Source organism: Herpailurus yagouaroundi, unplaced genomic scaffold, assembly GCF_014898765.1.
Source record: "Herpailurus yagouaroundi ecotype Mexico unplaced genomic scaffold, PumYag 184, whole genome shotgun sequence".
Taxonomy (NCBI): Eukaryota; Metazoa; Chordata; class Mammalia; order Carnivora; family Felidae; genus Herpailurus; species Herpailurus yagouaroundi.
The window spans coordinates 29296379-29323632 of NW_024412415.1; the positions used below are offsets into that span (position 1 = coordinate 29296379).

The following is a 27254-nucleotide window of genomic DNA, read 5'->3' on the forward strand; positions in this document are numbered from 1 at the left end:
AGTCAGTTAAGCATCCAACTCTTGATTTCAGCTCAGGTCTTGATCTCAGGGTGATAAGTTCAAGCCCGATATTGGGCTCCACACTGGGCATGAATCTTACTTAAATAAACAAACAAACATGGTAATAAACAGAAATCAAAACAAGCAGAAAACTGTTACAATGAAGCCATTGTGAGCATTGGCAAAATATGGCCCAGCCCATGGGCCACACCTAGCCCTAGGCCTGTTGCTGTGAGCTAGGAATGACTTTTACATTTTTAAAGGGATGAGTGAAAAAAGAAAGTGAGGCCGATATGTGATCCATAGGCTTAAATCATCTAGCCCTTCCTAGAAAAAAAGTTTGTCCTGCTTTAGGACATGTAAGACTATGCAATGTGCACGTACATTCACTCTCGTGCAAATAGACTAACAATGAGCTTTAACATAAAAATTAGAATCATTCCTTTGGCCTGTTTGTATTAACTGGCCCCTAGTTCTCCAGGAATATTGAAGCTGCTGCTTCCAAGTAGGCTAGGCCTTAACTTGGTGAAACTTAGAACAGCAGATGTCTCTCCCTGCTCGTGTGACCACACTGCACTCCCCTCACTTTTCTAAGTACAGTTGGCTGTGGTGTAAGTGACTGGGTTGCAGAGCCCACAGTTGTTAGATATGCAGAAGGCAGCATTTCTAAGGCATGCCATGCAATGCCAGCTGACTTGTCCCTTTTCGTTTTGAGATAAGAGGCCTCTGCTGTCTTCCTCCTTCCAGAGCTCGCACTGAACACAGCCCAGTTTGCAAAGAGTCTAGCCATGCTTGGGAGCTCTGAGGACAACACAGCACTGTCACGGGCACTCTCCCAGCTGGCTGAGGTGGAAGAAAAAATTGAGCAGCTTCACCAGGAACAGGCCAACAATGACTTCTTCCTTCTTGCTGAGCTCCTGAGTGACTACATTCGTCTCCTGGCCATAGTCCGTGTAAGCTTCTGTTTGCTTTCCTCTTTTTCCTCCCCTTTATTTAATTTGCCTTTGTTTTCCTTTTCCCCTTCCCAAGAAATTTTCATCCATTATAGCTGAAAGTAGGTGTAACTTTTTTCTACTCTCAAGAGAGAAGGTATCTTGTGAACCAAAAAATCCATTTTAACTTTTAGCTAGTTATCACTATGTCATTTTTGAGGCCTTATAGCCAGTTTTTAAAATGCATTTGGAGAAAAGACTACTCTTGAATTTTCAGGTAGGCCCCTCCTTATTGCTACAGCTGCACACAGTCCTCTATGCTCCTTTCTTCAAATGAGGCTTATTACAGACCTGCTGTCTTGGCCCCCTGGAGCAATGACTCCTCAGTTCTTTGGTCTTTGCCTCCTTAACAGTAAGCGGCGGCTTTGCCTTTCGTAAGAGCTCTTACTGGCTTCCACTTGTCCCTCTAATGTGGGCAGTCAGGTAACTACACGGAATCGTCTTGGCATTGCATGGAGGAGTGTGGCCACAGGGCTGAGAGAGCTTGTCACCAGAGTCCTTTGTGTGCTGTGCTGACCACACTGATAACAACACTGCAGCCTACCTCTCAGATCAAGCACCTCACCTCTTCTCCTGGTAACTGGGGCAGTCTGGTTTCCCATTTTTAGAGCAGCCGAGGCAGCTTCATTGGGCAGTGATACTAGCTCTCGCATGGTCTCCCTGAGACAGAGGAAAGAGCCAAGAGGGATCCTGGTGCCTGCCTTATAAGGGACTGAATCTGCCCCTTCTCCAGCTTGGGACCAGGATGAGCCTCTGAGTTGGAACAGAGCCACACTCACTCCCCATCCCCAGCATCTCCCGACCAGGGAGCCCCTGTGTTGTCAAGAACCAAGCTGCTCCCAGGGCTCTCATTTCCTCTGTGGCAGAGTCGCTCAATAAAGCCTGTGAGGTCGTTCATTGTCTCCCTCAGCTGTTTGGTTTGCTGCTAACTCCAGAGTGATAAGAGGCTGGAAAAATAACCTGCTTTGGAATTTGTAGAACTGGTCAGACTATGAAGGCTGGAGCACTACCTTAGGGAAGGGCCCTCTCTGGGAAAGTTTCAGAGAGGGGTATCGTTTGCAGCCTCAGGAGAGCACAGCTCTTGGATGTGACCCCCCAGGCATGAGAGAGCCCCAGCCTAGAGCTCCATGTAGGGACTGAGGCAACATGCTTGAGTGCAGAACTGCAAGCTGGGCTTTTCTTAGAGACCCTTAACCTGCCCTCTTCATAATCGTGAGAGGGTGATGGGCTGGGGAGATGAGCAGATATTTGTTTTATGCTCTTCCCTGAACCTGGAACTGTACCACCCTTAGCCCAGAGGGTTAGGCTTGAGTCTTACGAGGTTACCCTTTACCTATACTTTGACATTGAGAGCTGCTTAGAAATTGCAAGTGAACAGCAGTGACAGTCAACGCTGGGGAAGGTGAATTTGGTGGCATTTCACTCCCTAAGGTTCAAACTTTGGCAAAGGCCTGCCCTAAGGAGACCTAGAAAACATCCAGAAAACTTCTGCAGACAGCAAATTGGAGCAGGGCTGGGAGGCTGACCCCAGGTACAGATCTCTCATCCAGGCTGCCTCTTGAAGCTACTAAGCCAGTGGGGGTGGTGGATGGCTTGGTTACGCCAATAACTGTCCTCTGGAAATGTGATCGAGGGACTGGAAACGGTGAGGGGATGGGTTGCCTGGCTGGCTCAGTCGGTAGAGCATGCAACTCTTGATTTCAGGGCTGTGGGTTCGAGCCCCACGACGGGTATAGAGATTACTTAAAATAAAAATCTTTAGGGGTGCCTGGGTGGTTCAGTCAGTTAAGCACCTGATTTTTTATCTCAGCTCAGGTCTTGATCTCAGGGTCATGAGTTCAAGCCTCACATTGGGCTCCACGCTGGAGGTGGAGCCTACTTAAAAATTATAATAAAATTAAAAATAAAATAAATAAAAATAAAAATCTTAAAAAAGAGAAAAGAACTGGAAACTGGGAAAACCAGCAAGTGGACGTTGGGGAGCTTCTTGGGGGCCTTGATTTATCAGTTGAATGTATGGATGGGATGGAAGCCGTGTGTGTCCCCATGGTAGCTTCAAGTATTTAGTTAAAGACTTGTTAAGCTAATCCTGTATACTATTTGGATGTGTTAATTTTAAGGTTGCTTCCTTAGGTTGGCTTCCCTGGTATATCTCCCAGACTAAGCTAGGTCTCCAAGTTTGATATTTTGAGATAGATCTTCTGCTTGTTTACTCTGTACTCTGCATACTTGTAATTATTTATTTGCAATTATTAATATATGTCAACCTCTAACAAGCTCCATAAAAGTAGAACCACGTGTTTCATTCCCCACTGTATTCTTAGTTCCTGGCACATGGCAGGCAGGAGATCAGGAAAAGTATGTAGACCCAGAGACTAATCTGAGGGAGGCAGTTCAGAAGCCATAGAACTGGGCACTGGCATCAGGCCACCTGCTGTGCTCCCAGCCATCCAACCTTGGAAGTAGCATGAAGCAGCATGGCACCACCCCACTGGAGGCTTGGAGAGGAGTCTTACCCAAGCTTGTGCTTTTTGATGTGAAGCTTCCAGCTGGGCACTAACACACGGCTGCAGAACCTGCCCTTGGTCAGTCCTTCTCTAGCACAGCTGCTGGGAGAGAGTCCCCCTGCCCCCCAAGCCCTACCCCAGGCAGAGCCAGGGGAGCTCCTGAAGGGCTGGTTGTGCTCTTCCCTAACCCCCACCCCCACAGGCTGCCTTCGACCAGCGTATGAAGACGTGGCAGCGCTGGCAGGATGCTCAGGCGACGCTGCAGAAGAAGCGGGAGGCTGAGGCTCGGCTGCTTTGGGCCAACAAGCCTGACAAATTGCAGCAGGCCAAGGATGAGATCTTAGAGGTGAGGCACACAGGGCAGACTGGCTCCTGCATGAGCCCGGGTCCCATCCCACCCAGATGCTTGAAACCCCACAGCAGGTGAGAGAGCCGATTGAGTCTAAAGGACTGTGGCTGCTGGGGAAGCCTCTGAGAATGAGTCCAGGCTTGCTTTGAGGCCTGGCCCTTTTCCTCTCTTCCCATTCCACCCAGACTTAACAAATCAGATCCTCTGCAGGAGGGGTCGTGGGTGGGTCTGTGAAAAACTGCCAAGGCGATTCAGTATGGCAACAACTGAATTCAGTTCTCTGGAACTCCCAGCCTTTGTGGTGGGTACCTGAACCAGGGGCTTTGGGGTGCCAGAACTTTGAGACCAGGCCTGGCCTGGAGTACACAGCATCTCTTTTCCAGCCAGATGGCTTTCACCTAGACTTAGACTTACACACTGAATGTCCATATGGTTTCTAATCTTACCCAGAGGGGCAAACAGACATAATGACCAACTGAGGTCTCACATGTAGAATTGCTGTCCAAAGGTAAAGACTCAGTAATGATACCATAATATTAAGTGATCCTTTCTGTTCCCTTTCTTCCCAGTGGGAGTCTCGGGTGACTCAGTATGAAAGGGACTTTGAAAGGATTTCAACTGTGGTCCGAAAAGAAGTGATACGGTTTGAGGTGAGATAGAATATCCTACTTCTCACAAGTGTGCAGTGCCTTGTTTAGTGGTGGTGTTGGTTTTGTTCAAGTCTATTGAGTAGGGAGACCGATGAAAGTGCCAGTGACCTGGTAGCTGTGAACAGACGTGGCCGTGTGTGTGTGTGTTCACATTTATGTTCTGAGGCAGAGTGGCTGTCCTACACTTGTTGCTGGACCAGAGAAGTTAAAGCTTGCAACTTTCCTGTGTCCTCTGGTTCCCTTTTCTTTCTCCTGTCTTCCTCCACCTCCCATCCCCTGCCCACCATGCAAGAAAGCCTTGTAAGTCCTTGGCAGAAGCCATTTGGCTGGAAATTACAGCTATTCCAGCTGCTAGCTATAGTTTCTGGGGCTGTGTTTGGCCTTGGTCAGCAATAAACTCCATCCCATCAAGAGGGGTAGGAGCAACTGTCTGGATGATCAGTCTAGAATCCTGTCTCCTATAGAAAGAAAAATCCAAGGACTTTAAAAACCACGTGATCAAGTACCTTGAGACACTCCTGTATTCACAGCAGCAGGTATGTAAGTTATGCATGACTTTCATTCTCTATGCCTCCTCCAGAGGCCAGCTGCCTACCTGGGGCTTTGGTGATGGGATGGGATGGGATGGGCTGGGCTGGCTGTATTGCTCTAACATGGAGAATCTAATAGGGTCTTTTGCCAAGCAGGATATTGTAGCCCTAATCCTACAATAAGTTAGTTTTTAAGGACAAACCCTACCTCTCCCTGTAACCCCCCGTGGTACCACCTAACCCTCTTAAGGCTGAGACCCAATCATTGTATTGAACAGTGGATCCCATTGTGAGGAGCTAACTGAGCTGGGCAAAGCTGTAGCCCCCACAGGGATACTTCCTCCAGGGCAGAAGCAGGACTGTCTTTAGAGATTTCCCTTGTACTTGATGCTTCCTCTGAAGAGGGGTAAGATTGGCTGCCTGGCCAATCTGTCCCAGGGTCCACTCTCAGCCTAGCCATTTCCTCAGCTTGGCCTCAGCTCTGGCCTCCCTTTGGGTGGCTGAGACCACGGGGGAGTGCGTGGCACTGTGCTTGCTCCCCTCCCAGGCTCAGTCTCTGCCACTAGGTGGGGGCACTTGCTTATTGTCCCCACTTCTTTGCAGCTGGCAAAGTACTGGGAAGCCTTCCTTCCTGAGGCAAAGGCCATCTCCTAATGGACCAAGGACACCAGAGCCCACCTGCCTGACGCTGCCTTTTTATACACTGTTCTCCACCTCCGCCGGACTCCAGTGATGCATCCTGCCTAGCCTGGACTTTATCCCTTCTTCCCTGCCCCCACGACCAACCTGTGCCCATTCTAACCATTACTTCATTTAGCTTCCATATATATTTTCTTACCTGAGAGAATAGTTTCTTGCTTTAAGCAAAAGACCTACACTAGGTGGTGGAGTTAGGGGATAGGGGTGGAGTATTGATATAAATATATAAATACAAATGTATATTTTTCAGGATGTGGTTAGGAACTGGGAATAACGTTTTCTGTTACTCCTGATGGTGCCATGAAAAGATTATGTAATAAAATATTTTAAAATCAGGTCACGTGACTCGGAATGGTGGTGCTTTTTGCTTTAGGCTGGGGAGCAGTTGGGAAACAGGTCCAGAATACTCCGAACAAAGAAGTTGCCCAGGTATAGTAAGTTTCTCTCCACAGGAGTTTAAGCTTTTGCTGCTGCTTCCCTATGGGACTAGAATTTCTTTTTTTCTATCTACCTCTGCTACGCACTCTGAGGGTCTCTTAACCTGTTTAATTCTTATTCCTACTTTTTTAGGGAAGGAGTTGTAAAGACATCTCTTATAGTAAGAGGGACAATGGATTCTCCTGCGAAGGAGGCTGACTTTCTTTTATTCCTACCCTGTTTCCCTTAGCTGCCCAGGGCTCTCTCAGTCTTGCCCTCTGATAGCAGACTTCTGTTCTGAACTTCTTTCTGCCAAGTCCCCAGTAGACCGATTCCTGTTAAAAGTGTAAAGAGCTGATAAGGACTTAACACTTTATCTCCGTTGAGAACAGAGCCAGCACTTTGCCTCTAGATCAGGTCATCCAAGAGTTCCTAAACTTTTTGAGGTTCCAAGAAGCTTTACTCTCTGTGCCCAGGAGGTAGCATGCCAACAACAGGGCCCGAGTGTTGTCAGCTTAGGCCAAGGGCGTTCAAAGGGGTCTCTGTCCTGGCCTGGCCAGGGAGACTGGAGTCTCACATGCGCTGTTGCTGGGCTTCCCCTCAGCTGTGTCCACAGCTGCTTAAGCTGGCTGATCAGAATGGTCTGTGAAGCTGCTCTGTGGGGCAGGGTTGGCAGATTGCCTGCCATGGAACCTCGCCACTCCTGTCCGCCACCCCCCAGCCCCAGAGACGCCCCTTTCTGTGGGCATTCCAGGCCTGCTCTGTTAGTTCTCTTGGGTGGGTGGTTAAGGTTTGGGGAGGGACAGCCTGAGGCAAGAGAATGCAGTAAACAGCACTGATTTCCAGTGCACCAGCCTGGTAGGGGCAGGGATCCAGGGTGGGGGGGCAGTGCTGGCAAGTATTTTTTTCAACAGTTGGGTGTTGTGTTTTGTTTTGTTTTAGAAAAAGTCACTCAGTCTCTCCCTGTCCCCCAATATCTTTATTAACACTCTTGATTTTTTTCCTTCCAGTCTTGCGTTTGCTTTTGCACAGTTGTAATAATACCCACGTGAAATATTTTGTATCCTTTTATCATTCAGCACTGTATATTTTGTAAGCATTTCTTCTTTATTGTTACATATCTTCACAAACTTTATTTAGAAGGCTGTGTAATTTTAAGGCTTCCACAGAGTGCTTGTACCATAATTCGGACTCATCCCTTGTTGTTGGATTCTTGGTTGTTTGGTAAATTTTAAATTTTAGTATAATTTAAATCTTCTAGAAAAGTTACAGGGTATCACGAAGAATTCCCATCTAGCCTCTACCCAGATTTACCAGGTGTTTGCATTTTACCTTATTTGCTTTGTGATTTATTATCTATATTTACATATTGTATTTTCTGAAGCATTTGAGAGTAAATTGCAGACATTGTGCCCCTTTACCCCCAGATCTTTAGTATACATTTCCTTAAGAACAAGGACATCTCTCATAATTTACAACCATAAGTATGTTTATCAAAATCAGGAAGTTTGACAGTAAACTAATACTGTTACATAACCCATGGTCCGTATTTAAATGTTGTCAGTTATCCCAGTAGTAGTGTCCTTTATAGCTATTCCCTTTTTCCTGGTTCAGGATCATGTGTTACCTTTAGTTGTAACGTGCGATCACTTGTGTCTCTCTTAATCCAGAAGAGTTTCTCAGCCTTTCTTTGCCTTTCATTACCTTGGCATTTTTGAAGAATATAGGCCAGGTATTCTGTAGAATATCTCTTGACTTGGATTGGCCTCATGGTTCCGTGTGACTATATTAGGGTTTTGCAATTAGGCAGGAACATCACAGAAGTGATGCGTCCTCAGAGCATTTTAAGTTGGCACATGATGTCGGTCCCGTTAATGCTTAAGTTAACTCTGATCGCTTGATTACTATTTTCCCCTTTGTAATTGACAAGAAATTTGTGGGGAGGTACTTTGAGATCATCTAAATACTTTGTTCCTTCTCCAGTGTGCTTTTCTGGCTCCATAATCTGCATTTACTGGTTGGCATTCTACTAAAGAAAAACATCCGTTCTCTCTACTTAATAATCTACTTGTTTATCAGTATGCATGAATGGATTCCTATTTTACTCAAAGTGCATTGCAAGCCCTTGCTTTGATTTACTTTGATTCTCAAATCATCCCAGATGATTTTTTTAACCTGTCCCCTTCATTTTTTTTTTTTTTTAACACTTTTCTTACTTTCTGGCATAATAAAATGTTTCAGGCTTCTCCTGTGTCTTCCTTGCCCCAGCTCTGGAATCAGCCATTTCTCCACAGAGTCCTGATTTCTTTTAATGGAGAATTAAATATATATAGAAACCAAGATCTGCGTGCTGAGCGTGCTCATTGCTTCTGCAGTGTCATTGCTTCTAGGCTTTTGGCAGAGCAGGAAAGTAATGAAAGACAAAGATATATAGCAGTAGCAAGAGAGAGAGATGACATAAAGAATTAGATATTAGAAAGCATGAATTCACACAGATCCTTACAGTCTAACCCCATTGGGTTTATCTAAGTCTTCTCCCTTTTCCATACTTGTAACTCTTCTCCAAAGAAACTTAATTGTAAAACTTTATCCTTGCTTTGTTATATTCCATCCTGTGATCATCTTGATGCAAGTCTATTATTTCCTTGGGATGGACTGTGGTTTCAGAACTTCCTCCTTAGCATCTGGCACTGGAGGCTGACAGGCCTGTGCATTTCTGTACAGAGCTTGCACACATGGAAACTGAGAAAGCAAACAGGTTAAGGGTACTGAGCCCAAGGCCTGCACGGTGGTACAAAAGATAGAGTCATTCTACCTGGGGCCTCAGGAAGAAGACGTTTGTAGAGAAGAGGATGCTTGAACTGTGGCTTAAAGGTGAAGAGGCGTTTGCCCCTTCTGCTGAGCCCATTCTACCTCCCTGTCTCTTGACAGTGGGAGGTAGGCATCTAGGGAAATGTAGGTGGCTTGGTATGGTGTGGGTCAAGTCATTGGGCAGCCCACAGAGAGTGACAGATAGGAACCAGATCACACTGCTTGATACAACTTGTGAAGCACTTGGCACAATTACCCAGAAGGGTGGGGACCCACTGAAGGGACTCAAGCAGGGAATAACATGTTCACATTTGTGATTTAGATGCATCAGACTGGAGGCAAGGAGAGCAGCCATGTTCATCCCAGCCAGCCAGATTGCTGAGGAGGACAGAAGGGATGGTCTCTTGGAGAGGCTCAGAAGGTGGACGTGGAACCACCGGACACCTGGTCACTGATCTGATGAGAGGCCTGAGGGATGAGCTAGCCTGACTTGCAGGTTTCTGGCTGGAATTTCGGGATAGACAGTGAAGAATACTTAGCAGGGAAGATACCATGATCATGAAGGTGGTTTCCCCCAGGGCAAGGCTTATCCACTGCACTCTGGATGTGCTGACCCCTGCGATTTCCCCAAAAGTGGGGAACTCGACTGCATAATTTGTGGTAGTGGGGGACTGCGTTCATGCTTCCCCCTAGGAGGGGGCGGTGGGGGAAGGATAGACAGTGAAGGGAGCCCTTAATGACACAGGCAACACAAGGCCAAGTAGGTTTGGAGCAGATGGGAGCAGAAGCCGTCAGTGCTGCCTGTGTCATGTAGCATAAGAGGCTCCTCTGAATGGGAAGGGAGGCCCATGCTGAGAGGTGGGAGAGAAACCTAGTGAAAGGAGGCTTTGTTTTATTTAAAGGTGGGTCAGACTTGGCATCTTAATAAAATTCAGAGGAGAGAAAGGGAATTGCCATCAGAGCTGTGTCTGGGGACAAATGCACAGAGCAGGGAGCCTCACTGCCAAGCAAGGAGGCATGGGGAAGGAAGACAGGGTGGGGCGGAGAATATAGGTCTCCTGCTTGGTAATTAAAGTGTTCTCAAATAGAGATACCTGGTTTTCCTATTTTGAGTCAAGTGGTTTAGAGAAGAGGTGTGGAGACGAGTCTGTACTTCCCTACTTACCCATGCATTATTTCCCCAAAGAATCTCTGGGCTTCAGAGTCTAGAGCATGAAACTTTGAGCTGGAGGGACCCCAGCATTCAATATGAGTACTGAGTGACAGATTAAATGAGAAGTGGGAATGATAGAAAGTGTCACGCATAGGTGTTTGTAACTTTGAGCTCTTTCCAGAAGACTTTCATTCTGAGTGCACCTATAGCTGGGAACCATAAAGAAAATAAAGAATACCTTTGCAGCTTAAAGTTTAAAAACCAAGAGATGATAATGAAATCTGCTAAGGATGGGACCAGGAAGTGATTGAAGAGAGAGCATGGTGATGGAGGAGTGTCCTTTGCTGAGCATGGTTATGGCCCAAATGGGAGTGGAAACCATGGATTTTGAGGGACATCAGGTCCCAAAGTGGTGGAATTTTCTCCACAGCAGCCTAGGGGAGCAGGAGGAAAGGGGAAGATGATGGTGATCCCTCCTGGAGCAAAGAAGAACAGACCTTTGCTGCAATTGTCATGCACCTGAACTGAATGCCCTGTCTTTGGAGACACTGGCTAAGTGTCTTGGGGAGAGACACTCCATGACTGGGGAGAGTCGGGCCCGAGCTGAGAGTTAGAAATGGGTAAGAACCACTCATCCGTGTCTACTGGCCATGGGAAGGGTGTGTGCGTCATCTGCCAACGTCTTGTGGCACCAGATGTGTGGTTGATTTTGGCGCTCTCTGCCAAACGGTCAACTCTCCGAAGTGGTACGTCTTTGTCACTCCATGATCTCCAGCAAAGATTTGGGCTCAAAATAGGCACCAGATAGATCAAGGTTGAATGATCTCCAACTGCAGGTTCTGCCACCTGGCACTCCCAGTGTTCTCTGAGAGGATTCCCGCTCGCTTTCCTGTTTATGTCCTAGCACTTCACAACAACGCCCGACCCCTGACAGAAACTGCCCGCAAACATGCTCATGCTCTTTGCTTCCTCAGTTCTGTGCGGCCCAGGCCTAAGGAGCCTTTTGTTAATGGTGGGCTTTGTACCTGACATGCCCTGTCTCGGTTCCCATCCCTCTCTTCAGTCTCAGAATTACACCTGTCTGAATGGGAGTGGAAGTAGATGGAGATGGAAGGCACTGGTAAACGTGTCGGAACATTCACAGGGGATTCCTGTAGACACGTCTAGAAACCAAGTCCATGAAGAAGCCTGTGCAAAGGGGCCCATCTTAGCAAGGTGTATGGTTGTAAAAATTGAAATCAATCTCTGTACAGCAGGAAGGGATTAAATGAATTATGGTACATAATACGATTGGGTGTGCAGTCATTGGAGATGATACATAGCTATATTCATTGACAAGGAAAACGTTTTTAAGTGAAAAAAGTAGGCTATAGAATTACATGTATAGTGTGGTGTAAGTTTATATAAAACTATATATATGGAACGAATGTTGATTGAATTGTTAACTATGGTTGCCCTAGCAGGATGGAATTCTGCATTATTTAAAATTTTCACAGTATTTTATGTTGCTTGGAATTTCTATGTATTTTTATGATCATAAAAATTAAATAAAGTGTTTTCACTATGGGAAAAAAAATGCAGTGCATCCTTTGAGGCCTACTCTCTATGTACCTTCTCTGGGAAGCTTTCTTTGAGGCACTTTCCATTCTACCCCCAGACTGGAACGGGAGACCACCTCCTCTGTCGCTGTGTCAATCCTCTTAAACCTCTGGTCTTTCTCACCCTGTGTGCATTGTTATCTCTGAGATGATCTCATTAGCCTCTGGGGTTCTGAACTCCTTCAGATCATGGACTGTATTGTTCCTACCTATCTCCATGCTCCCTTCCACCCACAAAGGCAGCCTAAGGGGGCAATGGCTGCCATTCGGCTCTGGTGATTATTGTTTTAGGAGCCTGTGGGCCCAGATCTTGGGGGTTTTGAAGACATTCAGAAATCAGGCTTGATCTGGGGTTTGGTAGGCCGTGCTGTGGTTGGCAGGAATGGTGCTCCATCTTCCAGGGGAGGCCTGCAGGCTGGGAGGTGATAGCCACCTGCCCCAAGGCTTGCCTCAGCCAAGATTCCTCCCCTTTGCCCTCCTCGGTTGTGGAAATGCCCCTCTGGCTATGATGGCCAAACCTCTGGGGCAGAAAACACCACTCACCCCCAAGGCTGGTCCCAGGGAGCCAGGTGCACAGCCTCCATAGGATGCATTTTGGGTCCAGAAAAATCACAGAAAAACCATTCAATCTGAGTTAGGACCTTTCCCTAAAGGGATGTGACCATTGTTTCCAAATCACTACCCCCCTCCTAGCTTCAGAGGTCTCAGCTTCCTCTTCCATTTTGAGTGGCAGCAGTGATGACCATAGGGGCCCAACCAGCAGGTCTCCGCACAGCCTCACCAGAAATAATAAGGCACCTGGCAGGTGGAACAAGTGTGGGGGCAGGATAACCCCTTCCCACCGAGGGGCCTAAGGATAAGGGCTGTCATGTGTTAAACACCTACTCTGTGCCTCTGGGCTCTGAAACATATCTGGCACCAGAGAACTTCCAGGTAGTAAAAGACTGAGGCTTTGAGAAATTAAGCAATTTGCCCAAGGTCACCCCCCGCACACACACCCCCCCCCCCCTGCCCGGGAGAGCTCTGAGGTTAAAACTTGAACCCAATCTGCTTGACTCAGCTTGTCTGCCACACCATGTCTCACACATTCTAGACAGGGATGGACAAGAGGAACCTAGATATTAACCCACTAAGTTGTTTTCTTAAAGACTTGAATAAATTCACACAAGAGACCTGTTAAGGACATGTCACCCACCTGGCCTCATAGGCTTGTGAGCTTCTCTGACCCCTGTGAGATCCTCTCTCCCCAGACAGGCACAGTGTGTGGCCCAGTTGGGGAGCAGGAGCAGAATCTGGAAGACAGGAGCAGCTTGGGTGAGTACCTGGGGACCTTTTGCGGCAGAGACTAAAACCTCCACTTGCTGAGAGACCTGAGACAGAACCCAGAGCTAGAATGGGAGGTGGGAGCATCTCAGTTCCAGACCTCAGGGCCTGGGGTTGCGGCCCCTCCCGGCCTCTGGCCTGGCTTTCCACTTGGCCTCAGTTCTTGGTCTCACAACTCTTCACAGTAAACCCCCGTGACCTGAGGGTTCCTGAGCACATCTTTGTTCCTTGAACCTCAGTGCTGGGCACATGAGGGGGGCCGAGTGGTTGGTTCCCTGACATAGTCATTCTAGGGGTGTTGGGAGTCGCTGTAGCGCCAGAAAAAAATCTCCTTGGGAAGCTGTGCAGCCTTGGATGGCAGGTGGCTGGGGTGGCCTCTGCCAGCTCCCTTTGCTCCATCCCTGGGTCATGTCTGAAGCAACTGAGCTGTCCTTGTCATCTGGAAGGGGGAACACTGCTGGCTGGAGCCCCAGGGCTAGAGCCTGTATGTCCCCTGAGAAGCTGGTTACCAGCCTACCCTGAGCCAAACTTTGCTTTTGGGGCTCTGGCGGGACCTGTTTGTCAAAGGTGCCTTCCTAACACAACCTTCCCCTGGAGGCTCACTTCTCCTTCCTCACACCTCAGTTTCCTCATCTATAAGATGAAGAGTTTAGACTTCTTAATAATTTAAGATGTTTGAGAAGAACTATTTTCTCAGACATCTACACCAAAGTTCAGTATTCAACATAAAGGTACTGTGTTGTGTTTTTTTAACATTTATTTATTTATTTATTATTTATTAATTAATTTATTTATTTATTTAATTTTGAGAGAGAGTGAGCATGAGTTAGGGAGAGGCACAGAGAGAGAGAGAATTCCAAGCAGTGTCAGTGCAGAACCCGACCACGTGGGGCTCAAACTCATGAACCATGAGATCATGACCTGCACTGAAATCAAGAGGGGGATGCTTAACTGACTGAGCCACCTAGGTGCCCCGGTATTTCGTCTTATTTTATTATTCAAAATTGGAAGATGTACTCATTAAAAAGGCAATCAGTAAGAAGTCAGAGGCTGTTAGGATGAACAGGATAGTTGCTAATTTACACCAAACTCTGCTTCCAGTTGATTCTACCTTTTTTTGGGTTGCACAATATGGACAAGATCAGGAAAATTATGATCACAGAGTTAGTAGTTAAAATAGTTCATTTTTTAAGCTAAGCCTGCAATCTCAGGATACTGAAAGAGGAATAGTAAAGTTGTGTTATTTTAAAGTTGAATCAGCAGCAATATATTAGGTTGGACCATATATAATTGCCAACAACCCGCCGTTTTGACTTAGGGCAAATTCTTTTAATTCAGTAAATAATAATAGCTGACATTTATTTACTGTGTGCCAGGCCCATGCACTTTGGAAGCATGATCTTTCAATCCACACACAGCGCTCTGCTCTGCTGATAAGGACCCTGAGCGAGGGCAGCTGTCTGAGCTTGCCCGGGTGACCTTAGCCTCTGGGTGACGCCATCCTGGCGACCTTGCTCTGGCAGTGCTAGGTTGTTGGGCCCCCCTCGGTCTAGTCTGCCTCCTCCCACCGCTGCCGGCCAGGCCAGGTCGAGTCCGGCAGGAAGAATCCAGCTTCTGTGCCTCGGCGGCGCCCACAAGCCCAGGAGCTGTTTGTTTCTTAAACGGGTTAACCACCTCCTGAGCAGCGTCCAGCCTGCCTAGTGAACGCGGCTTTGCGTGCCTGTGCGGAGGGCCCCCGAGGGCCAGGGCCCAGCCACCGCGGGAGCTGTGGTCCGTCCCACCTGCCCCGCCCCCACCCAGAGAGGCTCACCAGATCGAGCCCAAGAGGGGAACACCTTTGCCCCCAGCCCTTGCTGCCCTTTGCTTGGCCACCATCCTCATCTCCAAGAGCTGGCGTGGGAGTCAAGAGACTGGTGTCTACAACGTGGTCCTCAACCCGGAGCAGCTCTGGTACAGGGGAAGTTGTGAAAACCTGCACACGATGAGGCTCCATGCCAGGCCCAAGCACTCAGGAAACTGGGCTCAGAGCCCTATTTGAGATTTAACAGGACTTGTAGGTGATGATGATGCCTGCGGAGGTTGGAGAACCACCGCTCTATAATCTGATCTGGAAATACTTTGGCCAAGTTGGTGTGTGACCGACCAGTACTTTTAAGCCCCCTTCCCTTAGAAACTTGGAAATTAAAGTCATGTGTTAGAGAGTGATGGAGAAAAGACAGAGGCTTGCACACTAAAACTCATTCTAAAAACAAGTCACTTTGAGGGTCTACATAGTGGGTGGGACTCAGCTCAGTGTTCATAGACTGAGTGGGCCAGTGCTTACAGCATACAGAAAATAAGTTTTCCTTCGATTATAACAAGTGCTTTGGAGTTTACATTATGTCACGTATTCCCCTTTACAGGAAAATATTCTCCATAGCTTGTTTTATCTCCCCAAAGACATCCCAAAATGTCTGCAAGTCAAGGATCTTGTTTTTCTTCATTTGGATCTTCACTCATGGCCACGGAACACTGAAGAATCAGGAGCTGCAGGTTTCCTACCAGATGTTTTGTAAGTCAGGTGCATCAAATCTCCCTGTATAACTGGTGTTGGGAATCCATTAATTTGAGGCGTCTCAGGAACACCTGAAAACTAAGCATATAAACGAGGTGTGTTCAGCGGTCTGCGACGGAGCGACCATGAGAGGTGTCCGGATCTGAAGGTGGGCAGAGGATTCCTGTTGTTATTCCTCTAACTCCTCCCTTCCTGCCTCTCTCCCAGGCCTTCCCTCCTCTCCCCAGCCTCTTCCCCACATCTCCTCCCCCGATTCAGTCAGAAAGGCTTTCAACCAACAAATGTTTGAGCGTCTCTTACATTCTTGGTGCCAGGGCAGCAACCACTGACAAGACATTGGCCTGATGGCCCTCAGAGCCTGGGGCAAAGTCGGGAAAACCAGGGAGACCCACAATAAACAAACAGTAACTACGTAACTAAGTGCAGACACAGGGTGATATGATAGGGTAAGTGGACAGGAAGGAAGGTCTCTTTGAAGAGGTGAGTTTTAGGCCAAGAGCTGGAAGTTCTAGGCTAAACCCACCAGGTGAGGAGTCACAGCAGGCACAAAGGCCCTAAGGCAGGAAAGAGCGAGTTGGGTTTGAAGAACTGGAAGGTCACTGGCTGGGGCCTGGTACACGAAGGGGAAGGAGAGGAAATGAGATGAGAGGTGGAGGCTGGGCTAGGTCACTTAGAGCTCTGTAGATTGTGGTAGGGAGGGGATGTTTTCTTCAAAGTACAACACGAAAGAAGCCTTCATAAGGTTTGAAGCAGTTGCTTTGATGGTGGTTTGTGCTGCTAGGTAGACAATGGACCTTGTGTGAGAGAGGGAGCCAAGGAAAAACAGGGAGATCGATTAAGAGATGTAGCAGTTTTCTAGATGGTAGGGCAGTCATTAGGACAGGTGACCGAGAAGCTTAGAGGTCTGAGGTCCTGGGAGAGAACCCCTTGGTCAGTAGACAAGGAGAACAGGGTCTTTGAGTGTGGGGGCTCCAAAGTACAAGGAAATGAAATCTCAGCACTTCTGTTCACAGTGGGTGGTTTCCCTTCCGGGAAGTTTCACCTTCCTGATTCTGGGGCTTTTGTGAGATGGAACTTGGGGGAAGAAAGCGTGGGGCATAATATTGGTGAGACCTGCTTGCCTTCTTTGGGGTCACCCTCTCACCTTCTCTCTAGGGGCAGAACTGGGTGGGGGGTGGGGAGAGATTCTGCTCCAGCTCAGAAGCACCTCTGCACTAGCAGGGGAGGGAGGGAGTCAGTGATCCCCCCAACTGCCAGCCTCTACCCCTAAGACAGGTGCTCTGTTTCCTCCTTCCCACCTTGAGGCCTCCAGCCCTCCCTCCCTCCACTGTCTGCTCGGGCCTTTGTTGGGGGAAGTCAGGGGAGTTGAGGACTCTGTTGAATGGGACAGATCTCTTATGGCTGAAGTGTAGGGGGGCTTAGTAGGGGGAGCAGAGGCCCTTTCTAGCCCAAGGGGTCAGAGAGTTCTGGATTAAATCCTGCCACATACCCAGGAAGGCCCTGCCCAGAGGGGTGGGCAGTAGCAGCCTAGTGCCATCTCCCACAGTCCCTCTTCCCCGTTTATTGCCCTGTACACACACCACCTACCTCTGCCTCCAGGACAAGCCCTCAAGCTGCCAGTTTGTCAGCACCTGCTATGCTGAGGGCTTAACAGGGATCATCTCCATTTCCATACACCCTCCTTAGGCATAGTATTCAATTTTGCAGATGAGAACAGGTCTACACAGTTCAGGAAATCCAAGCTATCTGACCCTCAAAGCAGAGCTCAGGTCCCTAAACTGCTTCATCCAGGCAAACTGGATCTGAAGAAGGTTGGGGCTGAAAGATGAATGAATGAATGAATGAATGAATGCATGCATGCATGAATGAATGAAATGAAGGGGCTTGTGGATGGTGGGAGAGGTGGACATCAAAGAGAAATTGGCCCAAGCCCTCCCCAGGCGTGGCCGCGCTCCCAGGGTCCAGGTGAAAGGTGGAGGAAAGGAGATGGGCGGCAGCCTGGTCTAGGGGAAGGGTGTGAGGATCTCAAAGAACATCCTTGATTGGCCCCCAAGGTCGGCGCCTAGGTCTGGGCCCCGCGTCCCTTCCTGCCGAGCGCCCACAGGCTCTAGTCCTTACTAGGCGCTCAATAAAAAGTAGGTGAAATTTTGGCTCGTCTACGGCTGTTAGCGGGCACTCAGAAAATGTTGACAAACGGCTGGCTCTCCGCCGCTGAAGGGTCCCCACCTGCGGCCCACTAGACTCGAGGGGCGGTATCCTGGCCCACCTCCCCCCGCGCTGCCTAATCAGCCCCTCGCAGGACTCGGCGGCGCGAGGGAACGCCCGGGGCGGGGCCAGCTTGGGGCGGGGCCTGCGAGCCCGAGGAGGAGGGGCCGGGCCCGCTGGGGTCGGTGATCTACACCCGGAGAGTTCGCGCTCCGAGCGTTGCGCTCGGAGGGGCTCGAGCCGTGGCGCGGATGCTGGAAGTTCACATCCCGTCTGTGGGACCTGAGGCCGAGGATCCCAGGCAAAGCCCAGAGAAAGGCCACATGGTGAGCGGGGGGCAGTGGATGGGAAGGTACGCGGGGACCCGCCGGGCTCCCCCGCGCCGAATGTAGTGGGGACCCCGCGCCTGGGCTGGGGCGTCTGAGCGCGGCAGGTCAGGCCGTCAGAAGACGGCCTGCCGAGGGTCTCGGGCCGCTGGGATGTGCCAGCTCCGTGGACGGCGGTCCAGGTTCACAAGGGACTGCAGGGAACTGAGGGGAGGCTCTGTCTTCCCCCTTTCCTAAACGTGTGAGGAGCGTGGGAGGGTTTCCGGAGAGTGGCTGGGTTCCTAGGCCGCTTGGTGCGGGAGGGTGGGCGTGTTGTGGGCGCGGGTCCTGCTGAGCCCTCCTGCGGGGCCTCACGCGCACCTGGCCGCTCGCCCGCGCCCGCCAGGTGTTCCGAGTGGAAGTACTGTGCCGCGGGCGCAGGCACATCGTGCAGAGGCGCTACAGCGAGTTCCACGCGCTGCACAAGAGGGTGAGGCTCAGCCGCCGACTCCCCGACCTCGGCCTGGTTCCTGCCCACCTCCTGGGAGACGAACTGCGGCCCCAGTCTCTGCCACCCCCGTTACCGCCCCAGTTCCTGTCCTGGGCACAGACCTCCCTGCGGGCTGCGGGGTGGGCGCAAAGGGGCAGGGTGCAGCCTGTACTATGGGTGCCAATGTGTGGCCGGCCAGACCTCGGGCTTTTGGGGGAGGAGGGTGTTGGGGCCTCTCTCCACCCTGTCCCAACCATCACTCATTAGGGTCTTGGAGGTGGGGGCGGGGAGGCCTGGGGAGAGACTCTTGGCTAGGCCGAAGTGAGCTTGAGGGCTCAATCAGGATGCTTTGATGGCACCGCGGTAACGTCCTGGCAGATCAAGAAACTGTACAAAGTGCCCGACTTCCCCTCAAAACGCCTGCCCAACTGGAGGACCAGAGGACTGGAGCAGCGGCGGCAGGGCTTGGAGGCCTATATCCAGGTGTGCATGGGGTTCACTCTGCTGCCCCCAGCCTGCTGGAGCAGAGGTGCGACCCAGAGGGAGAGGTGCGGGGGCATGGAATGAAGGAGACCCACATCTTAAGCATGTTATTTACTACCCCAAGCCTCAATTTTCTGAACAGTAATGGGTCCAAACAGCCCTTTCAGTACTGATAGAAGGGAATGAGGTAACACGGAGGCAGGTGGTTTCAGTTCACTGAAAGCTAGCTCTCTTCCCTCCAGGGTGAGAGCGTGGTGTGCTACCCTCAGTGATGAGGATTTGGGTGGAGACCCCTCTCTTCCCCACACAGTGATGCCAGATTATAGGCCAGGTTGGCTTCCTGGGCATACGACCCATGTAGTTACTCAGGGCCCAGGGCTCAGAAGGGCCCAAACTTGGTTTAATGCTCTGCTCTGGCTTAGTCATTTGGGAAGGCCCCCATCGTTTCCATTTTGCACTGGGCTCTATGTTAAATAGCTGGGTCTGATTATAGGTTTCCTCTGTTCTCCTCCCCAGGGTGTCCTGTACCTGAACCAGGATGTGCCCAAGGAATTACTGGAATTCCTGAGCCTTCGGCACTTCTCCACAGACCCTAAGGCTAGCAACTGGGGGTGAGCACCTCTAGGGGCCATGGCCAGGCAAGAGAGAGGGGCCCTAGTGTTGAGGGGACAGGGGCTCCCTGAAGTAAGCAGGTGAGGCAAGGTTTTGGAGGCAAAGGCCTGATTGTTCCTTGAGATATGGCCTCCCTCATTAGCTTTCTTGCTCTGGGCAGAGGGACTGTTTTCTGGACCGTCTTGGTTTACCCCAGCTACCTCCGGAACTGAGCTTGTTACAAATAGAAGTAGTGGTCCCGTGGGAGGTGTGGTGCTGGGCTTGCGTGTCTCCACCCCTTCCTCACGCGCGCGCGCCTCCCCCCAACTCCTAGCCCGACAGCCGCTCACAGCGGGTCTCTTCTTTTCAGCGCCTTGGGGGAGTTCCTGCCCAAGAACAGCAGGCAAGTGGAAGCCCCACCCCCCCCCCCCCCTGCCCCCAACTCCCCGCCCGACTCAGGCTGCCCCCTAGTGGCCTTGTGCCTGCTGGTGTCTGGCCTCTCGCAGCAGTCCAGGTATCTCTGTTGGTGCCTCCTGAGACCACTTCTCACTCACCTTCCCTTTTTGGGTGCTTGGTGATCTTAATCCCTAGTCTCCACCTGATAGGAGACCCTGCCCCTGCCTTGCCTCTCCTTCCACTGTTATGACTCTCCTCCCCTACCCCGCCCCCCCAGCTCCCAGCTCCACCACCGGCCTGTCATCAGCTTCTGCATGGATCCCTACGTTTGCATTCCATCCCCAGGTGAGGGGTGGGGGGATGGGCTCTGACCTATAATCTAGATTTCGGGCCTAGGTAGCAGGGTGGGAGTCAGGGGTGAACTTGCCATTTTTCAGCTCAGGACCCCCAGGCACTATCTCCCTCCTCATGCCCTCCTTTGGGGCGACACCTATCCTGCTGCTCCTATAGCCTGCTTTCTATTCTCATTCAGGAGGCAGACATGGTGAAATCAACTTGGCTCTCCTGGTCTCCATTCTTCACCTGCTTGGCTTTACCAAGCTCTTGTGAACAGGATGTGAGCCAGGAAACCCAAGGCCCCATTTGGGGTGGCCAACTGTTGTTACTTCTGGCCTTGGTGGGGACTCCTGCTCCTGAGGAGGGGGCTGAGCCTATGGACGCAGGGGCTCTAGGAGCTGCAGGCCTGAGGCTGGGCCTGTTCTACATCAATTTCTCTGTGGTCTCCTACCCCTTCCTCCCTTTTTCCTTCCGTCCCACAGAGCCTCTGTCCAACATGGTGGTGAATGGCGTGCTCCAGGGCCTCTATGGCTTCAGCACCAGCTCAGCTAAAGCCCAGTCCGAGGCTCCCTGTCACCCTGCTCCTTTGCCACCGATGCCCTGACCAGCCCAGAGGTCTGTGGGCCACCTGCCAGGACAGGCATGTGCCTCAGTGTATGAGCCCCCTTCTCAGAGGCTGGGTCCCCCTTGGCCCGGACCCAGGATTTAACCACCCCAGATGCCAGGGCAGGGACAACAGGGGATAAGGAATAAAGGGAGAAGTCCAATTTAGAGGTAGGCTTTGAAAAGAGACTGGTATATTTCTTCACCTACCCCAGAAAGGGGCAGGAGACAAGCAAAGGTTGAGGCACAGTAGTGGCAAAGGTTAGAAACAAGGAGTAAAAGCTCCTGCTTGAAACTTTATAGGCAGTGTCTAGAGAAAGGGGTCAGACCAGAGCCTCAGATGGGGACAGGCACCCCCTACCCCAAGAGTCCCAGACCTGCTGGGACAGAGACTTGAGCAGGTGTTGGAGGCCCAAGAACTCAGCCCACACTGGTTTAAAAAAAAAAACAAACCACCTTTTTTTTTATTGGTCAGCATGGATAGGAGTTTGTTACAAAACCGGGCCTGGAGGCCTATGGAATGGGAGGGGAGGAGTCCACTCCGTCAGATGCCAGCACTAGGGCCAGTGCAGCATGGAGCCGTGTGGCGGGCCATCTTTACCCACCTACCCCACCCCCTCCCTGGAGGGCAACAGGGCCACACAGATGGTGGCTCAAAGGGAAGAAGTCCCTGGGGGCCTACTCCTTGGCGATGGCAAAGGGCTTCTCCACCTCGATCTTGCCACAGTCTGCGATTGTCACATCCTTCAGGGGCTTGTCCCGACTGTCTGTCTTGGTGCTCTCTACCTTCCGCACTACCTCCTAGAAAGGAAGGCAGAAGCAGTAAAGCAGAGGTCAGGAGGTCCCCCTCTCAAGGGAGACAGGCCTCACAATATGGCCAGGGAGGGATGAGATGCCCACATGAATAGCATGCCAAGCTCCAGGCACCAAAATCCTAATAGAACCATAGCCAGGTGACAGGGCAGAGAGAACCCAGAAAATGCAATAGTTTTGATCCCTGAAGTACGAGCCAGGCTGAGCTAAGGGCAAGGAGGAAGAAAAAGGTGGCTGGGGAGTGGGCACCAAGTGGCTTCTCAGGAACATCATGTTAAGCCATGTCCTGTACAAGTCAGGGTGGTGCCTGCACATCACTAGGTGAAATGGAGGCACCTGCACCTGTACAGCCTCAACAGGCCTCCTCCCGAGCCTGTGCCTGGAGCTGGAAGAATTGAGAACTTGGGGGCATAGAGTAGCAGGGTAGTTCTTAATTCCCCCCAAGTTTGTAAACATGAACACTGGTGTGAATCTGGGTCCCCTTTTGGGAAAACGATAAAATATACGGTGCTTTCCTGATGAGAGCTGCCCAAGTTTAGCCCCTGAAACTCACCATGCCTTCCAGAACTTTGCCAAACACTACGTGCTTGCCATCTAGCCAGGCGGTCTTAACCGTAGTGATGAAGAACTGGGAGCCGTTGGTATCTTTGCCTGCATTGGCCATGCTCACCCAGCCAGGCCCGTAGTGTTTTAGCTTGAAGTTCTCATCAGGGAAGCGTTCACCATAGATGCTTTTACCTGGGAAGAAAGAGTAGGTCAGGGAGCTGGGTAGGCCTAAACCAAGCAGATCTTTGGGGTGAGGATGCCAGGGACTCAACCTGACCTCTGTGCCAGGCCAGGCTCAAATGGATTATAAGGACATAAAAGCTGTGCTCTTCCTACCCTCTGGTCTTGGAGCCAAATCATGCTGACAGACCAAGTGGGGCACGATGCCAGGCTGATTTAGTGACAGCTCACCTGATCGATTACTTTGAGAATAGACTTTAGTGGCTTTTAAATAAGGCACAGATCAACAGCTACCCTTAGCTATGGCCTGAGAGGTCTGCCATAGGAACTTTGAGGGTCTTTGGTGGAGAGAGGTGCTGTGCAGGGGACATGGGAGGGAAAGAGCTCTCCAGAAGAAGAGGACAGCTTTTGTTCCTAATGGCACAAAAGATACTGAGAGGAGGCGGGAGGGGCTGCCATTTGGGTTCTGGAAAATCAAGAACCTCTTATTAATGAACACAAAATAAAAGCTGCCTGTTGATGTGTGTGGTGTGTCTTTCCACGAGGGGTCCGAGGCCAGAGGGTAAATGACAAAGGGAGCTGGGCAGACCCCTACGCCATTTCAGAGATCCTCCCTCAAGTTCTCAGAGATGCTTCCAGGAGAAATCCTGTCTTGTTTTACCCAACACCTTTTTTTTTTAATGTTTATTTTTGAGAGGGAAAGAGAGAATCCCAAGCAGGCTCCATGCTGTTAGCATGCATCTCACAAACCATGAGATCATGACCTGAACTGAAATCAAGAGTCAAAGGCTTAACTGAGCCACCCAGGCGCCCCTACCCAACACCTTTCAGACTCGCCTACAAAACTCCTTTTCCTTCCTCAGTACACCTTATTTTCACCCTGTGGTTCCAGAGGATAGACCCCACTTGGGAAATGGTTCTGGACAGCTGCTCTTCAGGAGGTATTTCTGACTGTAGTACGTGGGGAAGTCTGAACCTGAGAGTCACTAGATGCTGACAGGGACATCTCACACCCAGGCTAGGGAGGAACCCTGCCCTCTGCAGTGACTCCTGGCTCGAGTGCTGGCTAAGATCAGAGTCCTCTTTGTAAATCTCAATCAACTGCAGGATTTCCCCACATCTGTACTTCAATCACTTTCCCAACACACATGGACTCCCAAACTCAGATGAATAGCTCGAATTAAAGTTCAACATACTGTCTTCCCCTCCAGACTTCAGTTACTCTTTTGACACCTTTTCCTTTGCACATTGTCCATATGGTTCTCACCCCCGTTAGCTGTGCATTCTTCCTCTGCACTCCTGCTACCCCCACTGCAGGTACAGCTAATGCTCAGAGCGGTAACGGAGTATGCTGGAGAACCCTTGTGAACATCTTAAGTGTATAAACTGCCACATCACCCTCCCTAAAACTCCTCTGCAACTGGGTCTTCCATTCAAGTCCTCTGTAGAACTTCATGCAGGACAAAGCCCAGGTTGCCAGGTCTGCCCTGGCCCACCACTCTGGGACCCCAGTGTGGCATGTGCTCTACTTCCATCCCCCGACCCCATTATTCAGCCAAGCTCCTGTGGCATAACATAGCTGGGTTCACCTTAGCCCCGCCTCTTTGTCCAAATTCTCCCCAGCCAGGACCCCAGTTCAAATCTTCCCTCATATTCACAAGGCCACTTCCTGATCAGCTTGGCCAGGAAGTGATTCCTCTGCTTGTTGGCACTTTGAAAATGGCCGGATTGATTTACCATAGGCTGGGCACCTACTACGCAGAACCCCCAACTCATCCCATTCTTTAGCAGTGAAAGCAAGTTGCTGTCCCCCTGATTTTTGCACCCAGCACCTACCATAAAACCTGTCCCGACAGATATCTGTTGATGGGGTGAGGGGCAGCCTTAGTCTTGAGGGAAGAGTATGCTGGGCACCCAAGTACGGTGAGCCCTCCCATGGGTTAGGTAAGTCCAGGCTATTTGTCTCTCTGTCCTATGTGTACAAGTAATGCAAAGGGGAGATTCAGTTGGCTCTTGCCAAATGGTCTCTGGTGGGAGACTGCCAAGGGGAGCAGCTGCTCCCACCCCCGCTGGGGCTTCCAAGGTTGCCCACTCAGGCTTTGCATGCATGACCCAGAATCACCCACATGGTACACTTTGCTTCCCTTCCCCCCAGGGGGTATTTAGAGAAAAGTCATCAACGCTGCGGGCCTTGATTGCCAGGTCTGTCAGCGGGGTAAGATCCACATGACCCCTCATTTCTCCTCTCGTACTGGGTTCCCTGTACAAAGAAGGCTGCAGCTGGTCTCAATGCAGGTGCCAGTCCTGTCTCTGGACCTGGGTGAAAATGAGGCCTTGTCTACCCAACACAGCCCAGCTCTCCCCTGTGGGAAGTTGCATTAACAGATCCTATAGCCCAGACGACCTGAGGTTACCTCCAGTGCCATCTCCTCGGGTAAAATCTCCACCCTGGATCATGAAGTCCTTGATCACACGATGGAATTTGCTGTCTTTGTAGCCAAATCCTTTCTAGAAAGGGAATGAAAAGGTGAGAGGTGGCATGAGGCACAGGCAGATATTAATTAGGCCCTGCAAGAGCCTAGCCCACAACTCATCATGGAAGAGATACCACTGCTGACCAGATTCATCATTCCATGTGCCACTGAGTGAACAGTTCCCACAGGCGAGGCATGGAACACACAGATCCAGGAGAGGGGCTAAGACTGCACATTCCTCTGCCTTTATATAATTCCCAGACTTTACACAATTCTACTTCACATAATGTTTCCACCTTTCCCCTCTTTTTTTTCCTAATCATAGAAACAGATGCATGAAAACTGATCAAATCACATCAAAAAGTTACCTAATTCAATGGAAAGTTATAATAGGAACTTTTTTTCCTTGATAATTTTTTAATTCCAGTATAAAAACATACAATGTTATATTAGTTTCAGGTATACAACATAGTGATTCAACAATTCTATACAGTATTCAGCACCCATTATGGTTAAGTGTACTCTTAATCCCCTTTGCCTATTTCACCCGTCCCCCAACCCCAGCCCCTCTGGTAACCACCAGTTTGTTCTCTAGAGTTAAGAGGAATACAAACTTTCTTAAATGGGGCACTACTGTTTCTTTAAAACCTGGGAAGCTCTGGGCCCTTTACCCTTAAAAGAAAGTTCTGGTTGCTTTTCCTTGACTACTGAAATGTCTTAAAAATAAACAATTTTCTTGGGCACCTGGGTGGCTCAGTCGGTTAGGTGTCCGACTTCAGCTCAGGTCATGATCTCGTGGTCCGTGAGTTCAAGCCCCGCAACGGGCTCTGGGCTGATGGCTCAGAGCCTGGAGCCTGCTTCCGATTCTGTGTCTCCCTCTCTCTCTGCCCCTCCCCCGTTCATACTCTGTCTCTCTCCGTCCCAAAAATAAACTTTAAAAAAAAATTTATAAACAAAAATAATTTTCTCAAAAAAAAAAATCTATTTCTGAATTCAGTTTATAAAACCCGCAAGATGTGATAATAGTGGTTCCCAGTACTATGGGTCGGCAGTACTCTGTGAGGGTACTCACAGGAGCAGTACTCCTGGTATAGTTGGGCCACGCTCTGCACTTCAGTTTCCTGCCAGCCCTACTTGCCAATTTCACTTCATTTGAGTTTGACTACCTCTGCTCTGGTCACTTACCTCTCCCGTGGCTAAGGCCACAAAATTGTCCACTGTTTTTGGAACAGTCTTTCCAAAGAGACCGATGACCACCCGGCCTATATCTTCATCTCCAATTCGCAGGTCGAAATACACCTGAGGAAGAACACCATTTCAAAGTCAGCCTTTTTAAAGGGGCCTTGTTAGGGAAGGGAGGGGCCAAGAAGCTACCATGAAGGTAGGAGAGAACAGAGCGGTATTTTGAAAACAGTGATTCCGAACCTGATTTTGGTAGTGACAAAAACTCTACCATGAGAATCTAATGAAGACTCCAGACCCTTCTACTAGAAAATGTTTGCGCTCTCCTTAAGATTATAGCGTGCCAAACCACCTTTAGTCTAAATAAATAATGAGCACAGATTCTAGAAATGAACATCAAAAAACCATAAAGAGAAGAGCCTAAGCTTGCCACGCACGTTTAAACTAGATTGTTGTGTTTTGTAATTGGAAGTGGGTAAAACCTGGCCCAAGTAAAGAAAGGATTCTGTTTGGCAGACGTGATCTTTCACCATTTCCCCAGCGCTGGACAGTATTTGCAAAAAGACTGCTCTGAGGCTGACAGTGGCAGCCCCAGCTGGACATGCCCGGCGTCGGCTCCTGAATCACGGCAAGGGCTGGGGTGTTGGGGAGGAGGCGAGCATTCTCCGGTCTCAACGAGCAGGACTGCACGGACGCCACGAGGCCACAGCCGAGAACCTAGGGAGAGGCTGAGCCAAAGTTGAGGACGCCTGGGCCTGAGCTCCGGGAGCCTAAATGCCTCGGACGCCGCTAACCAGCGGCGCCGAAGCCGGAACCCGGGGGACGGAGGATGGGCCTTGCCAGGAAGGTTGGGATAGGGGAAGACGGACCTTGACGGTGACTTTGGGCCCCTTCTTCTTCTCGTCGGCCGTGGAAGGACCTGGCAACAGCAGGAAGAAGACGGAGCCCACGATGAGGGCGGCGGCGAAGAGCAACTTCATGTTCCGCTCGGAGAGGCGCAGCATCCACCGGGCGAAGCGAGCGCGGCCCGGGCAGCCGAGGGCCGGAAGAGGGTGGGGACGCGTCAA

At 50.2% G+C, this 27254-nt stretch overlaps 3 protein-coding genes and 1 non-coding gene across 11 annotated transcripts in view; 3 read left to right on the forward strand and 1 right to left on the reverse strand.

Moving 5' to 3' along the window:
• Positions 1-8126, forward strand: part of SNX1 (sorting nexin 1) — a 42681-nt gene extending 34555 nt beyond the window's left edge. For 2 of the 3 annotated variants that reach the window (XM_040492936.1, XM_040492935.1), the window contains exons 11-15: positions 748-953; positions 3702-3845; positions 4418-4498; positions 4963-5034; positions 5632-6067. In XM_040492936.1, coding sequence (XP_040348870.1) covers positions 748-953; positions 3702-3845; positions 4418-4498; positions 4963-5034; positions 5632-5682 — 554 coding nt within the window. In that variant the 3' untranslated portion in view covers positions 5683-6067. Of the gene's footprint in view, positions 1-747; positions 954-3701; positions 3846-4417; positions 4499-4962; positions 5035-5631; positions 6068-6100 lie in introns of those variants that run through there. The other variant, XM_040492937.1, reaches the window with a different exon arrangement.
• A 1360-nt stretch (positions 8127-9486) lies between these two features.
• On the forward strand, positions 9487-9647 carry LOC121042145 (U1 spliceosomal RNA). Its single transcript, XR_005796004.1, has one exon. It is a non-coding gene; the product is annotated as a U1 spliceosomal RNA (small nuclear RNA).
• Positions 9648-17940: 8293 nt separating this feature from the next.
• On the forward strand, positions 17941-21576 carry SNX22 (sorting nexin 22). 6 transcript variants are annotated; one of them, XM_040492951.1, is made up of 7 exons: positions 17941-18114; positions 18500-18583; positions 18962-19066; positions 19583-19677; positions 19992-20171; positions 20331-20398; positions 20872-21576. In XM_040492951.1, exons 1-7 carry the CDS (start codon positions 18040-18042, stop codon positions 20991-20993), a joined length of 729 nt encoding a protein of 242 aa, XP_040348885.1. In that variant the 5' UTR covers positions 17941-18039; the 3' UTR covers positions 20994-21576. The 6 variants fall into 6 exon arrangements, with proteins under 6 accessions (XP_040348885.1, XP_040348886.1, XP_040348887.1 ...); XM_040492952.1 differs by having other exon boundaries at positions 17943-18114; positions 20028-20171; XM_040492954.1 differs by having other exon boundaries at positions 17944-18114; positions 19992-20060.
• PPIB (peptidylprolyl isomerase B) lies at positions 21432-27240 on the reverse strand. The gene is made up of 5 exons (XM_040492957.1): positions 27057-27240; positions 26191-26304; positions 24946-25039; positions 22359-22543; positions 21432-21793 (listed from the first exon to the last, which is right to left on the reverse strand). The coding sequence occupies exons 1-5, from the start codon at positions 27189-27191 to the stop codon at positions 21671-21673; spliced, it is 651 nt and encodes a 216-aa protein (XP_040348891.1). The 5' UTR covers positions 27192-27240; the 3' UTR covers positions 21432-21670.
• Between the last annotated feature and the right edge of the window lie 14 nt (positions 27241-27254).

Bases quoted from the DNA above. Each gene is read 5' to 3' on its own strand.
- SNX22 (XM_040492951.1), top strand. From the start codon at position 18,040: ATGCTGGAAGTTCACATCCCGTCTGTGGGACCTGAGGCCGAGGATCCC. The intron at 19,067-19,582 runs GTGTGCATGGGG...TCTCCTCCCCAG, and splicing joins GCTTGGAGGCCTATATCCAG to GGTGTCCTGTACCTGAACCA. The intron at 20,172-20,330 runs GTATCTCTGTTG...CCGCCCCCCCAG, and splicing joins GGCCTCTCGCAGCAGTCCAG to CTCCCAGCTCCACCACCGGC.
- PPIB (XM_040492957.1), bottom strand. From the start codon at position 27,191: ATGCTGCGCCTCTCCGAGCGGAACATGAAGTTGCTCTTCGCCGCCGCC. The intron at 25,040-26,190 runs GTAAGTGACCAG...TTCCCTTTCTAG, and splicing joins TGGCCTTAGCCACGGGAGAG to AAAGGATTTGGCTACAAAGA. The intron at 21,794-22,358 runs GTGAGTTTCAGG...CTTCCTTTCTAG, and splicing joins GCAAAGTTCTGGAAGGCATG to GAGGTAGTGCGGAAGGTAGA.